General features: G+C 39.7%; 1 protein-coding gene across 10 annotated transcripts in view; it reads left to right on the forward strand.

Moving 5' to 3' along the window:
• The window catches only part of ptprsa (protein tyrosine phosphatase receptor type Sa), a 257,348-nt gene that overhangs the window by 144,117 nt on the left and 96,678 nt on the right, over positions 1-16,553 (forward strand). For all 10 annotated transcript variants that reach the window (XM_042515634.1, XM_042515641.1, XM_042515661.1 and 7 more), the window contains one exon: positions 10,672-10,860. In XM_042515634.1, the coding sequence (XP_042371568.1) occupies positions 10,672-10,860 (189 nt within the window). The remainder of the gene's footprint in view (positions 1-10,671; positions 10,861-16,553) is intronic.

The following is a 16,553-nucleotide window of genomic DNA, read 5'->3' on the forward strand; positions in this document are numbered from 1 at the left end:
TTTCTGAATGGGAAGTGATAACTAAATGAAAAATGTATTAGTTTAGACTGCTGACTACAGAGGAGCACAGGACACTATATATACCATTAATATACCATATGTAGGTACGCAAACAAAGTGTTCATGTGTCCAAGAACACCATTGCCTAGGACATGCTCTATACTTCAATAGTTAATATTGTTTCTTTAGATGAATATAGAGATAGAGAAATTTAAAGAGAAGATTTCCAGAGCAAAACACCTTTGACGACAATGTGTTACATTGCGAAAGTAGTAAAGCGCATGCATGAAAGGGGCTGTATATACACCACCTCATGCAATTTTCCAACCTTCATTGGAAATTGTATTTCAAAAGGAGAAAGCTGAGTTGGTCTTGCGATTGAATGAGATGGCATACATTACAGTCTCCTCAACTCTCAATTCTATAAAAATCAAACAGCAGAAGTCCATTTTGAGAGGCTTGTACAGCAGCATTGCCACCCACACTGTGTGGTAAACTGACGTCAGGTTTCAAGGTGCCCAGTGCGCCTCCACACAGAGTCCCACCCTCCCAAACACATGCGCACACATGCTTATAGAAACACACACTCAGAGCCACCCACTACTAAACCAGACCTGACTGGTTGACGTTTCTCTACAGTGAGGCATTTCCTTTAATGGCCCCGGCCTCATCCCCTGTCTCCCCTGGAGTTTGCCTGTCTTACCCCAGACACCTCAGGAGCCTGACAAGACAGGGGAGGGAGAAAGTGTGAGAGAGAGGGAGGGAGGGAACTCAATAAACTTCCACCGGTTGAAATGCATAAACAGAATTTTTTTACCCTTTTATGTTTTTTTTTCTCCTCCACCTCTTCCCCTTGCTGGCAGGGGATCTTTGGAGCTGTCCTAGACAATTACTCCTTTCTCTTGTCTGTGCTGTGTCTATCATGGTGGCTCACCACATCAGGGAAACAGCCTGTATTGTATGTTGTTTTTTGTTTTTTTTTACATTTAAACTGGACCCTTGCTTAAAATCATAGGTAGACACTTGTTAGAACAGCTTTCTCATCAGCTGAAACACATGCTTAGATAAAGTAATTAATGATGAAAATGTATCTTGCACTTTTACACGGGTGAAAATGTGTGCCACAATTTTCAGTCCAGCTTCATGTGTCTGTGAAAGGAAGTGTATTGATATAATGCAAATCTTGATTTAAGAGATTATGAAGAAGAATTGGCACTCTGTGCTTTAATCAAGTAGATCAAAAAGACACATCACTACTCGCATAATAATATACATTGAAAAAATCTTGACAGATGTACTTTTTCATGATTCAGAGTACATGTATATTCCCCTAAGTCTTCAAACACTTTGCTATAAGCAATTACAACACTACATAGAACACACAAGGAACTCTTAAAAATACATATTTGGAAGCCTTGTTTTGTCAAAATGTAGCAGCCTCTGATATTATATGGACAACATTTAAATTTACTTCTTTGCCTGTAACGGACAGGAAATGATGCCCTACTATTACCCAGCTCAGCCCAAGGTTGAAATAATGTCTCCTGCCTAGTGCTATCTATAAACAGGATTTTCTTTACTTGGTTCGGTTCCTGATATTCGCCATCAGCTACTCTCCTCTGTGATTCTTTTGGCTTTCACAATTGACAAAACGGTGGTCATGGCTGCTACCTGTGGTGGTTGCTGCGTTTTGCTCTCCAAAATATCCCCCTCTTGGCTGCTACCACTGTCTTTCTTTGGCAAACAAGCTGTCTACTTGCTGTTTAGCTCAGTGGTGCTGATAGCTTTATGAATGTGGCCTAATATGGGCTGTGTTCGGAAATGGAGGTGGTGTGGAAAGTTTTAGCAAACCAACCACGGTCAGAACTGTCAGAGTAGTTGGACTGAATGCCAGACTAAAGTTTTGTCACTCACACATTTTCAGCTTTGCTGTTCTGGCACGTAAAGGTCCAGTGTGTAGGATTTAGGATAATATATTGGCAGAAATTTAATATAATGTAATGAGTACATTTTCTTTACTGTGTAATCACCTGCAAATAAGAATTGTTGCATTTACGTTAGCTTAGAATGAGTTGGTTTTTTTTTTATGTAGATTGCCCACAGCCATATTTCCACTGTAGTCCAGAACGGACAAACCCAACACTGGCAAAAGCCAGAAGCCCATCTACAATGAGCAGCACAGGGAAGTCTTCTCTGATCTTACGTTATCAGAGAAAAAAAAAAGACATGAGAAGACATTAGCATAGCAACATTTTTTTATTTTTATTTTATAATCTCTGATTTTATTTATTTATTAATTGTTATGTGTTTTTTGAGCTGCTGGATACATGAATCTCCCTGCAGGGATCAATAAAGTATCTTCCTTGTATCTATCGATATGGTGGAGGAGTCACCCGTTTTCATCAAACCAAAAACTGTCAGAGATGCAGTGATTTGTAATGGGGAATTGCTTTATTCTGTGGGGTTTTTTTGTGTGTGTTTTTTTTTTTTGTTTTTTTAATCATAGGGTCAATTTGTTTTGGAGAGGAGAAAACCTTTGCGGAGTATTCTGCTCCCAATAAAAACTGTAATAATCCCAACTGGGAGAAGTTTCAGATGGTTGCAATCTGTAATCTTCACCACTAGACAATTCTAACTTCCCCTAAATCTTACACATTTAACCTTTAGACTATAAGGATAAATTGCAAGAATCAAGGACAATTTAGTGGAACACCTAGCTGCTGTGAATAAGCCTATGACCTTCTCCTCATAGGACATGGGCTTCATCTGCATATACAGCAAACATGCAGCATAAAATAGTAAAAAAAACAAACAAACAGATAAAGTATTTACAGAAAAATGATTTTTTATTATTCTTCCTTAACCTCAGGGACCTAGTGGATACACAGTCACACAACAATTGCGTTAAATTCTAAAGTAAACAGCAAAATGCATATACAGCTTCAATGGGAAAAGATGAAGCAAATATATGGTTTACCCTTTGGGGTCGTCCTATGGTCAGATGCTGAACCAACAAACTCATTTTGCAGTGCAATAACCAATACTTCAAACAACTGCCTTACTTTCATCCCTTCCATTGTTTTCAATCTTTCTGTCTCTCTCTTTTTGTCTTCCTTTGTCACTATTTTCTTCTGCCACTTCTTCCTTTCTCTCATCTGGTCTTTCAGACTTTTTCTCTCGGGTTGTATTTGAAAGATTTGGATGTAAATGTTGCCCTTGGTGGCTAGATGTGCTAGGTGTGGAGAATACCAATGGGACATCAAGCGTCTTTCCGAGAACAGAGCAGGGGGGTAGAGGTTGAGTGCTCGCTGTATAATAACCATTATTCAGCTGAGATGGCTATCCAGAGAGGGCTATCGGTGCCGGGGCCAGAGACACTGTGATTAGATTTCCCCAGTGTTGCAATTCTTCTCTGTCCCTGGATCTTTCTGTGTCACTGTTCCCCTGTCTTCCTTTGTGTATTTCTCAAACAATTTAACAGGAATCCCATTGGTTTTAAAAATTGGGGACTGTCACGGAAAGATGCATTGAAGATAGGAAAATTGTCTTAAACTTCCATCTGGTTTGCTTGGAAGATATACATTTGGCTATATACCATTATTACAAATTACTGCCACAGACAAGAAAGCTGCTAAGTCAAACAGGCCGGTGTGTTTGGAGTGAAGACCAGAAGCTTACACCTGACTTCACATGTTCTTTTCAAAAGCTGGTGGCTTTTAGCTGCTTTACTTCGCACCACAACTAAGTGCAGACAAAAACAGGTCGATGTCTTCCACTATGTAAAGAATACAAGTTTATGCTCTCAGAGCTGTGAAACATTTACCTTGTAGTCAAGCTTATATGATAATTGGAAATCTGAGCCATTTAGACTGAAAATGGGGTCCACATTTTTTAAAAGGAAAGGCAGTACTTGTGCGTAAACCAATCATGTGCTCATGCATTTAAGAAAACAGACCTCCTCCTAATACAGTTGCACCCCAGCTGTACTACAGAACCCCCTCTTAACACAGGCTCGCTTCTCTTTTCTCAGGCCTGCCTTTTTGATGTGAACAGTTGTGGTTGTGTTATAGGTGCAGAGCAAATGAAACTGCGTTGTATAGTCTCAGCAGCTGCATCTGCCCATTAGTTGAACCTCTATTTAATGCTTTTATGTGTGTGAAAGGGTATGCTTCAGTATTCTTTACCCTCTGACAATATTTTCCATCATTATGTCTGTCTGTAGCTTGTTCTGAGATTCACACACCCCCATGCCATATTTATGCTGCAGGTGTAGCCGGTATAAAGATACATTCCACATCCGGTCTGCAAACGGTTCACATCCCTTACATCTTCACTGTAGCAAAAAAAAAGAAGAAGAAAAAGTTGACTTGCTGCTAGCTCATAGCAATATTTATCGGTTTTATTGCTCAGATGCATAAAGGCATGACAGACAGACCTGCAGTAGTTGTCATCTTCCTGTTGTAGGAACAACCTTTTTTAAACTACAAGTGCAATTGGTACAATTGGAGTACAATTTTGCAAACAGTGTGTTTAATTAACATTGTTGGGAAATGAGTCAGAAAAATATTAAATGTAAAAATGCCGAAAAATGCTGCAGTTTCTTTCCTTCATCTCTCTCTCTTTCTCTCTCTCTCTCTCTCTCACACACACACACACACACACTCACTCCCCCTGCAGCCCCCTCTGTGGTATTAATGCACAGACCTGCTTAAAGCCTCTGTCTCTATGCTGTGGCGCTGGGTAATCAGTTAACCTGATTATGCTGCTGATGAAATTAAATCATTTCAGTAAGTGAAAATAATAATATGAGTAATGGGTGCGGGGGACGATGGAGCACCCTACGGCATTTACTGCAGCCCCAGCCAGTTGGGTTTTACCTCTCTTTCCCACTATAGCTCTCTCCTCTCTATGTCAGAATTGATGGCACAGAACAAGAACCTTTTAAGCCACTGTGTCAGAAATTTTGACATCAGATAAAAATGGATGATATGTGCAGTATAATAATGTAAAGATCCATATACTGGATGATATTCTGACCAATGTTCAGGACTAATTGTTGGGGTTAGTGGTCCAGTTTCCAGGTTAGCTTACATGGTAGAGCAGAGCGTTAACCCTAACCCTAAGTGTCATGTGAAATACTGTATGGCTAATTGGGTAAAGCAAACTACCAGCATTACAAAGTTCTATTTTTTGTGTTAGTCAGTGGATAGAGAAAGGCACTTGAAATGACAGGCGTCAGGGTGATTGAGTAAACCAAAGCTTGGGTGGACTATTCTATGTAGTACATTTTATAACAAAGGATCACATTGTATTTGCAACAGATAGACAGTGCTATGTAGTCATGCTTCTATATACAGTGTATAGCATAGCATTATGGGCTTCAAGGTTATACTTTCAGTTTTCCCCAGGACAGCTCATTCATTAGTATACTACATGTTGGGGGAAATGAAAGCGCCTATTAATGACTACTAACAAAAACCTATTGTAGGACTCTGTACGTACAGTTCTGACTATACCAGACCTAGATTTACTAAAAAGAGATTTTTGGTTCAGTAGCAGTGAATTACTGGAAATGGGATTAGTCAGGAGAGTAAAATGAGTTGAAAGGACAGACCTTTTAAGAGGGCCACACTTTGCATGATAGAAAGCAGAACGCAACAGCAGGCATGAGTCTGCAGATTAACAGCCGGGCAGTGGCTAAGCTAACCAGAGACTGATTAAAGGCTTTGCACCTGTCACTTGTGTAATGATATTAAATGGCAAAATGAAATTGAAGACAATTATGGATAATGATGGCACTCAAGCCAAAAAAAAAAAAAAAAAAAAAGAATAACAAAACTCAAAATCAAGATTAAGGTGCAAGCAGAGATGAACAGGCCCTCGCACCCCCACCTATGTCAGGCGTACTGGTGAGACGCAGACTGACACAGCCATGCCTTTTGGTGAAAGGAGAACACTGCATGGAGCACTGAAATGGTATTTCCTACACACAGCGCTGGAGCTGGAAATGTGTCAAGTTGCTTTATGTTAGAGATGAGCGAGTACACCATTATCTGTATCTGTATCTTTAATTGTATCCATCCAACCAGCTAAATCATCTGTAGCCATATCTGTACTCAAAGGAGGCAGGGCTTGAGATGGAAGTGGGCGGGGATTCATGCAAAAGTTTTTTAAGCCTGAAGTTGCTTTATATATTATGATTTGAAAGTTATTTACAGAAAAGCCTCAGAATTGAGCATCAGAACATTTTAATCAAAAATAATAAAACCATTTTTAACAGCTTTTTAAAATTTAAGTTGCCATTGTTTAAAACTACAGAGGAGATTCAGAATCTTCAGACCAATGTTTTTGATCATAAGAGAAAGAGGCATATTTAAAAAACAAAACATGAACATAAACTACACAAGAACAAAGCAAAAAAAGCACAAACTAGAGCTTTTGACACTGTTAGGTACTCAGGCCCTAATAAGGTCAGCTAGAGCCTGTGTGAAGCTTAGCTTCGGAGTCATGCCGAGCAAGCCAGATGTTGCCTGGAGTGGACACATACAGTTTGCCTTCACAGTAACCCTAGGTTACTGTTCTCCCTCTTCCATGACTTGAATCAACATTTGTTTGAGCAAGATGTGATCTTTGAAACCTGTCCAAATCCTTGTCTTTCTGAACAATGGTTATCTTTTGAGAAAACAGGCATTCTTCAGTATTGAAAACATATTTGTGCAGATAAATAGGTTTTCATCTGATTAACTATGGGAGGATCTGAATGATGCCTTTGCAAAGCCTTGGTCATTTCTACCTAAGTGCTAAACACCACAGCAGTGTAAGGGACCAAGCTGAACTGCCCAGGTGCCTATCATCAGTATATGCTGACAAGTATACAAGCACCAACTAATGTCTGAATCAATGGGATGCATTAAAAAGGCTTTATGTGACACTGTCAAAAGGAAGGTGACCTAACAAAGAAAACAGGGTGCATGCTGAGAGGATTAAGATTATCTTTAAGCACCCTGTCTGTTAAAACAAATGTACCTGTGGAGTAGTCAAAGATGTGTTTTCTTCTTTTATTTCCAAATGGTTGAGGACAATTTGATATCCTTCAGATTGGGAAGGTGGTCATCAGATAAGACTCAATTACAGGTTTCTTTGTTCTTTTATTTGCTTAGATTTTAGGTTCTACATTTACCCTGTGATGAAGAAATTAAATGTGAATGAACATGTGTGCCTCTTAGATACACCAAAGAAGTCAAAAGTGATATGGCACTTTGAGAATTCTTGGCATAATGAAGGGTGTAACTGCAGCGTGTGTTTCATAGCTCAATAGTAGGGTGATTGTTGGCTTAAGTGACAAAGGCTGCTTCCAGCTAAATAAGCAGTGTTGTTGTCACTGACCAATGGTACACACGCATCGTTTCTATTTGGCCTGTAAAGATTTGTCATCGCAGAGAACCCCGAGTACACATCATATTAATGCAATTGCTATGCCATTATGGGTTACTGGCCCTTCGGGAGTTCTATGATACTATCAGCCCATGTCATTGGTTGCCTTCCCCCTTCACAGTCAGGCGGGATAACCCTGAAGTAACACTCCCTCAATGAGTGATCTATTTATTTTTGCATGGGCGCTTTTATCGACAGAGCCTGTAAGCTTCAGGGGGAAAGATGGTATCAGATTCTATTCCTGGGGAAGTAAGTAACCAGCATACATGCCATTTATTCAGGAACAGCTGCCGGTGCTGTATCAGGTCAGAGCAGCTGTAATGATAGCATCATCCTTCCATGAATCTGCCATCCCTGCTTCTTGTCTACTGCTGTTTTGGTTGGTTTGTTTGTTCGCCCACCTTTTTCTGCCCTCTCTTGCTCCTTCAGGCAGATTCCCTCTGTCAATTGCCTAATTTCATCAGTCTCAAATCCACTTACTCTGTGTATGTTTTCAGCTTCATTACTGTAGTCTGTGTCGGCCTCTGTCTGCTGTTTTCATACAGTGAAGGCAGATTTAATGTGATGCGAAGCACAGATAGGCCTCGTAAACATCAAATACATCATGTGTAACACCCAGAGAGCAGGGCAGACCTACCCTTTGCAGACAGATCTAGCTAGAGGGGTATGAGAGCATCGCACCTTTTATGGCATCTTATACATAGATCATTGAGGAGACAGAAGAGGGACTATGTGAGAACATATTACCATGTCTTGTTCTGAAGTTTCTAAAGTGAAGTGTAGGCTTACCATTGCTTTTCTAAGCTTCAGGGGAACTTGGTATAAAGAGATTATACAGGGGTGATCATTAATAATCGATGGAGAGGATACAGCACGGAGCCTAAAACAGTGTAAATGCCTGTACTTCTTTGAACCTAGCATTGAAATATTCATCGTGCTCTGCTGATGTCAGCCTAACTTAGTAACCTGTCTGGATTTGGTTTTGAGACCCTCTGGTTCTTCCTTCTGTTTCCCCGCATGTCATTTATTTTCCAAGATTCAGTATTTCAAACACATAAACACACCATTCTCCATACAAACCAAGTGCGTAAAACAGCACAAGTTTCCTTATTCCTAATTTATCATGGCAACTTAAGAATAAGAAACTGTCAGAGATATTTCCTTAAATGAGCTACATTAGTTGAGAAAATTATCATATTGAAATTCTTGAAAGTCTTCTTTGTCATTCTTTGAATATGAAATATTTTACTTCAGTGACATAAAATGAAACAATATTGGTCAAAAAAAGAAGGTTTAAAATAATTTTCACCTTAGTCCATCACGCTGTCATTGCTCACAGTCTTAATATTCATAAAGTGGAAAATACAAAATGCCATAGATTCACTAAAGGCATAGAGACCAACTCTGCTCTTGGCTTATGCAACTCTAAAACAATTTTGCACTCCCCGGGTGTTGACGACACCACTATGATGTCGGCGTAGTGGACATGAGGTCATCAGCTCTCCAGATGAACGGTGACCTCTGTGGGGCCACTGGCCAGCATCTTAGTCAGTCAGTCTTCTCCCAGTTGTGATGTGGCCTTGGGCTTCTGATGCATATTACAGCCTGCGGTGCTTCCCTTAGGCTCTCATCATCTAAGAATGAGTCACTGCTGTGGCTCCAGTCGGGGTAGATGTCAAGCGAATTGACCCATGGGACTAATTGCCCCAAGAGATCAGGGAGTCTGCGTAAGGAGAACAATGACCATAGAGCACACTACACTGTCGTCTTTAACAGTCAAATAATGGCCCAATCATGCGGTACTATTGTGAATTGTGGTTTATTAATCTATATCAGTCTTTGATGGTTAGTATAATGGTTCTTGTAGGTGTAGCAATAATGACAATCAAAGAGGCTTCAATCCAACCTTTATAGATGAGCTTTACACATTTAATACCAGGATCAAATCTAACCGATTACATCTCTCAATTGGTATTCAGTCCTGGGCTATTGTTGGTAATAGTGTGTCTCAACCAAGTGGTGGTTTTGCAGAGCTCTGTGTAACCTCAAATTGACTTGTCATTTATTTCACTGAGCATGGTGAAACTAGATCGAGAAATCACCAGGATTACCGGGATTTCCTTCTGGTATTACTTTTCACTGAATTGTCTCCTCCACTTATCTTCTATTTGCATTTAAAGCTATTTATTTACTACTTGTTATACTGAGAATATGTGCAGGGTATCAGCATCTTCCTTGAGGGCATTTGATTAAGACACATGGATGGATAAGCTAGTTGATAATTGGAAAGCATTCTGTGAGTATCTTGCTATAGGATGGTTTCTCAAACAATTAGAATGCAGGCTTATTTTCTGAGAAGGAGGAAGTCAAAGAAAGCACAGTGCTAACTTTCCCTGGTTTTATTCTGAAGCCTCTCTGATGCCTCGATGCAGCCCTCTGGGAAAGCTAGATTCATAATGAAATGTTGACACGTTTATTCAACTCTTACCTCCTCAACTGGTTTATTCATTTATCTGGTTATTGTACATGGCTGTAATCTCACATTCCTAAAGTGCATTTGTTTCAGTGGTCAAGGGTAATTTGGGATTAGAAAGTCTCGTGAGATAAAGCAAGACGTTGAATACAAATGCATCATTAGACCCTGGAGTCAACTTGTGTAATTTTCCACTTTTGAGGAATGAGACTGTGTGGTCTCAAGGTTTATGGTTACATGGGTACTATCCCGATCTATTAACCCCTGTTTTATTCATGAAAAATCATTGTAAGCATACATAAGTACACATAATCCTATGTTATCTCAACAATTTACCCTCTGACATTAGTTTCATTTCATTTCATTTCATAGTTTTGTTATGTATTTAACTCTTAGCATTCAATATTATTTTTTCCATTATGTTAATATGGAATTAATAATTATAAATAACAGTTTTATTGGTATGTCAACTGTGATTTTTAATTTTTCAAAGGCAGATGAAAAAAATACACAAAAGTCTCTTAAGTGCTACATTTGCAAAGTGTCAATTACACTCAAAACAGCACTATAACAATTAATTTTGTCTTGAATCACTATTGTGTGTTATAGCAGTCAGCTTCAGTGAAAAGGGAACTGTGTACATAAAAATTACAGCTACTTAGAATTGATTTTTTTTATTTTAAATTATTATTATTATTATTGTTATATAAGCCTGCTTTGCAAGTCAGAGGACTCATGCCTCTCATTCACTGTTCTTTTCGCAGAGGACCTACTACCACCAGGCTTCCCTAACATTGACATGGGCCCTCAACTCAAAGTGGTGGAGCGCACTCGAACAGCCACCATGCTCTGTGCCGCTAGTGGCAACCCTGACCCAGAAATCACCTGGTACAAAGACTTCCTGCCCATTGACCCCAGTGCAAGTAATGGGCGAATCAAACAGCTACGCTCAGGTAAGGAAAGCCAAGCATGTCATTTTTTCTTTTACTAACATCAGCGTTTGTTGGATTTCACAGGACACTTTTGGAAATAGACTACATGGTTGTTTTTGTGCCTTGCAGCTAATGTGCCTTCACTGTCCACTTCCAGGTGAAACTTTGTCCTAATGTTAACTTTTTAGTAACTAAAAAGTATATTTTGTTTTAGGTTAATTTATTGAACTGACCATAGTGTAGTTTTAGATACAACAACACAGTGTGTAGTACAAGTTAGACTTAGATGGTTACTGTTTAAAGCACCTAAAGATCAAGTCATGAGAGGAAACGTACTAGAACACAGCATGGGAAGCGTATGGTAAAGGTCAAGCCCTAGTGCTCTGACCATGTTTTTATAACCATAGATCATCCAAAAATCGTGTTAAAAATTTGCAAATTACATTTCATAGAGTAACATTACTGAATGAGGTCAAATAACTGACAACATCCCATAAGTGTGTCATAGTAGACAATGAGACCAAGGTCTATGTTCTACTGACAACTCAGTGGTGGATATGTTGTCTTGTTCCCATTGATTAAACACCACTGAGAGACACAGTAAAGCAAAGTCTAATTATATTGCTAATTAAGTGCAGGCCCTGGAGTGGCCCGGGGCAATTAGGGGTAGATATTTTAGGTCGATGATTTGTCGCCATTCGAAAAATCCAATGACTCCTATTTGATTTGTTGCTGAAAATGTAAATCACTGTAGACACCACTAAATAAAGAGTCTGTTGCCACTGAGTCCCTACCCCAGTTGTGACCCTCATGAGCTGTACAGGCAAAGAATCGATTCGTCATCTCATTTTTTATGCTTTGCCAAGTCCACAGTTCTTTAGGATGCTTATGCTTTTAGTTTTAGATATGTTTCATATTTAACTTAGTGGTGTGCAGTTTTGAGGTAGAAGTTTGACTTTTAAGATTTTAAAGCAAAACCTGCTATCAAATATGTGACTATTTTCTTTCTCTGGGATGATGTGCAACTTACTAAAAAGTCTGTTCCTTGAGTCATAGTGGCCCGAGGACCTCCTCGAGGATGTTAGGTGTTTTGGAGAAGGCTGTCAGCCAGGGATTTTTACTTTATTTTGAGGCCATAGTGCCTCCATAAGGGACTTTTTGGAAGAGAGCTTTAATGTTAATGTTTTCACCGTCATGCAAATGCTCTTGTACTGCCAGCCCTTTTGGACTAAATAAACTACTAAACACAAAGAAACTGAAATGCAGTCATAAAATTGTGAATATAGTTATGATATCAGTATGCAGTTGTATTTCGTCACGTTCATAATAAAGGTGAAAGCTTTTAGAAATATTAAAGACTTTTAGAGAATTTAAGAAATAAGATTTAATTGTTTTTTTTCCGGGTAAATTTTGCAGCTGGTAAGCCTCTCTACTCCACCAGAAATTGCTTAGGTTTCATTATAATCATTGGGTTACCTGTTAATTTTAACCACATTTGAGCCTCTGTGGATGATGGATGAATTATCTCAGCTTCCTGCCTGTTGTCTAACCACTGTATCATCTGTCTTTATCTGTTTCATGATTTCGTCAAATGTATTTGTGTGTCCTGTCTAACAGAAACAGACTGCTGTGTGGTTGTCTCTCTTTATGTGTTTTGTCTATATTTGTGTCTGAAACTCAGATGTGTCTCACATCGCAGAGTCTTCAACACGTTTCATTTGGCTGTGACCCATAACACAGGTTAAAACAAAACAAAGTAAATAAATAAATAGAAAAAATAAAATTAAAATAAAACAGAATAAACAACCAATAAAATACCACAAAAAATATGACTAAATATTTGATATTTTACAAGTCTCACCAAAATGGATTTGGTTTCATTTTTACAAAAAAAGTCCCTCTTATAATAATATAGTTATAAATTGTAAATACATGGTCCATGACTTGAAAAATCACTGCTCCTTCCATGGTATCTCATGGTAAAACTGCTAACATGAGGTGGGACACATGATCCAACTACACTGTAGTGTACACTTTTACTTCTTGCCTAGCAGTCACTTTCAACCTCAACATAAAATGAACTATGTTGTTCTTCCTCTTTCTCTATTTACTTTCCTCTTGCATTGTCATGTACAGAAACCTTTGGTAAGTGTCTTGCAAAGCCCAGAAAGCCCACCCACTCTCCTTGAAGCAGATGGCTTATTTAAACTACTTTCCAAAATGCATGCTCCCCCTGCTCTCCCCTCACCCTTGTCCTCTTTTGCCGCGTGTTCCCTATGTTCTGTTTTTATTTATGCTAAACTTTTACTTTTGTTTCATCCACTGTCCTTATTCCAACTCTATCCTCTTTAATCACCCCCCACATTGGAACTTATAGCAGAAAGGCAAATCAAGGACAAGCAGCAGCAGCACTGGTTGTAGGGAGCTGGTTAGGTATCACAGTCCACCTTTAAGCAGCACAGCTTTTATTTATATGGGGAAGACTTGCTGAGCAAGTCATTTTAGGCAACATCTTGCTTCACTTAAATGCTAATATGCAAAGTAAGACTTAAACTGTCCAGTTCAACAGCCTTTTCTACAATATTGTAGGAACTTTACTGGACTGTTTAGGGTCCTAAGTGCCTTTTGCAAGGTTACCTTGAAAGTAGCTCTTGCCTTATGTACTTTTAACCTGACCATTACCCCGATTTTACACTTCTGATGCTTCCTGTCACATCTAGCTCATTCTTGCTGCTGTGTTGCAAGACAGCAGGCTTTGAGGAAATAATTGGACTCTGCTTGAATCCAAGACAATTACTCCTGTGCAGTCATAGCCTACAGTATTTTTTCTCTTCTTGGTGAGGTATACAGCTAACACTTTCCTCCAGAAATACGCTGTTGTTTTATACTCAGGTGTAAACGATTAAACTTCAGCTTTCACAATAACAGCTTCGCTGTCCAAAAATACCCTTGGAAAGAGCAGAAAGTACTGAGAGGGGCTGAAAGAATCTTGAGTTATTTCCAAGTCAAGGTCACTACAGGACCGCTGCATGGCTGAACCCTCCAATCCCACACTTGGGCTGGGTCGACCCTCTGGTCTTGGCCAAATATTTTCTCAGGAGAGTATTTTCTTCTCTTGCCAAATTGGCCCACATCCCCACTGGCTTACAAATCTCGAGCTTAGACTCTATTGCCCATGCTGGAGAGTGAGGGCTCGAGTAATAGTTACATTCGGCCACATTCAGTACTCCTCCTGACTTTTTGAACTACTTGCAAAAATATACCCAGGCACTTTAAGATGGGTATATTATACTTACAGGCCGAGCTATGTGTGTATGTAGGAGGGCAGAAAAGGAAATTACTTTCCCTTGTTTTAATACCAAGGCTCTCATAAGGTAATGTTAGCTCTGGGGGCTTGCCTTTTTTTTTTGTAGCCCTCTTGCTGGAAAGCTCATTCAGCAGCAAGGCAGGATTTATGCTGATGAGAAAAAGGCCTGTGTGCTCAAACCTCCTTGGCTGCCATCTTCTTGTGTCTTCAGCCCTCCGAGTAGCCATCTTGGCTGTCCAGGTTTTAGTATTTAGTAATTTTCCTTTTATAAGAACTTCCATAAATCCAAAAACAAAATAAAGGTAAAACTTTTTGTGGCAGCCTTTGAACATTTTTTTCTCCAGATTCATCTGTTGATCAGATTGCTGTTGACAGTCTTTGGAAGCTACCTGTTTGCTCTTTTGCTTCAGGCACACTCTCAAGCCTCAGGGGGTAACTCTGATGGGTCCTCTCCCATAGATGCTGGTAAAATAGAGACTTCTGGGAGGAGATGGAACACAGAAAGGGGAACATGTGAAGTGGGTTGGAAAACAAACTCAAAAACATGCTCAGCCTCTAGCTCTTGCAAATGAATCCCCCACCTTTCTCATGTGACCTTCACTCCATCTGATGTTGAAATGTGCCTATTGATCTAACTTATTCTTACCTTAAATAAAACACTACATTGTAATAATGATTTTTAATATGTATACTGGAAGATGGAGCACCCCACCCTTGTTTGTTAGATAGCTGCCTAGCTGGCTGACTCGTTCTTTATGTGCCAGACCATGCTGTGCTGGCAGGGCAGTGATATTTGCATCTGGATCCCCTGAGGAGCTCCTCTAGAGGTGTGGAGGGAGCCTGACATTTCTCCCCAAGTCCCTGTGGCTGCAGACCCCAGGCTCTCAGTGGCCTTGTCAGCCAGAACAGATTATCCAGAGGCCAGAGAGACACTGAGAGGATCGCGAGTAGTGCATATTCATAAAGATTACAGCGCTTTTTATTATAAAGGTTTAAAATCATGACCTGCCATTGGATAGCTCCCTTACACCCACAGACTTATCCACATTCCAGTGTGAATCATGCTGAGTTCAGTTACACTGAATCTCAACTGTGCAAGAAAACGTTCACATTTGTTGGCATCAAAGTTGCTCTGTAGGGAGTGGCCAGGAGCTCTGCAGATGTGGTAACAACAGCCAGGATTTCCCTGAGACCTGCTGTGATACCACCAGGATCCCAGACTGGTGTCTGTGGTGATGAGAAGGTCAGCCAGACGCCCTCTGGAGGGTGGTCAGATTTTGACACTTAGCCAATCACACAACCCCATCCTTCTCATGCGCAGATGGGCAACATCTCTGGCCAGATTGCCTCTGGCCAGACTACATCCTTCAATAATATTTTTAATATATTCAGAGGGGTGTTTAACAAAACAGCTGGGGTGTTCTGTGGAGCAAAATAATGCCTCATTTGATAATGCAAGGAGGTCAGCAGCCTGCTGAAGTATATTTAGGTCATTGTCACCTTAAGCTGATCCACCCCTGGCTGACCAAAGCTTAGAAGGGGAGCTTAGGGCCATTAGGTTGCAAGCTCGTTGTACAGGTGGATCTGCCATTATAATTGAATGCAGACTGGTCACTCCAGACCCAGCCTGCATGGTTAGATCTTTGGCTAAGTTTTATTTTATCTCTTCATGCTGCTTTATTATTTAAACATCGGAAGTTCCAATTGTCACTCATTTCCTTCTTCTTTTTTTTTCCTTTTTTTCTTTTTTTTTTTTGGTGGAACTAATTCCTTTAAACTGAACAACCTCTATCTGTCATCTCTACCCATTACACTCCTCTGTTTTTCTGTCTCTCATTGGTCTCCCCATCCTTTATAAGGTCCACATGTGATGTCCCTCACCTTTACAAACCTGCTTTATTAACCTTAACCTTATCCTAACCTCAGCCTAACTTTGACCTTAACCTTACCTAACCTTTAATTAGTAACCCCTTAACCCCCAACTAAAATTTCATCACAGCTAAAGCAAAATAAACCAACAGCTTTTGCAGCCTCTAATCAAACTCTAACTCTATAACAGTGTAACATTCCCAGAGCCCTATTGTCCTTTGCCTTGTGATTATCTATCTTTATGTGGTCTCTAAAATCATTGCAGAAATCATTAAAATGTCACTGTTGTTTTGCCTGGTTTTTCAATGACTCCAGAGTACCTCTTTTGCAAATCTATGTATTTCATGCAGGGTTTATTGTTACTGAAGGGAGGATATCCTGTAGGGTTTAGATAATATCAAAACCTTGCAAGTGAGAAATATAATAAATTATGACCTCTTTGAAATGTTTCTTTAAAGACATTTGCCAATTTGGTCAGCCCATGTGGAAAACAATAAATTATAAATTGAATTAATTTTAGATTACAGTATGGTTTATC

This window comes from Plectropomus leopardus, chromosome 3 (assembly GCF_008729295.1).
Source record: "Plectropomus leopardus isolate mb chromosome 3, YSFRI_Pleo_2.0, whole genome shotgun sequence".
Lineage (NCBI taxonomy): Eukaryota > Metazoa > Chordata > Actinopteri > Perciformes > Serranidae > Plectropomus > Plectropomus leopardus.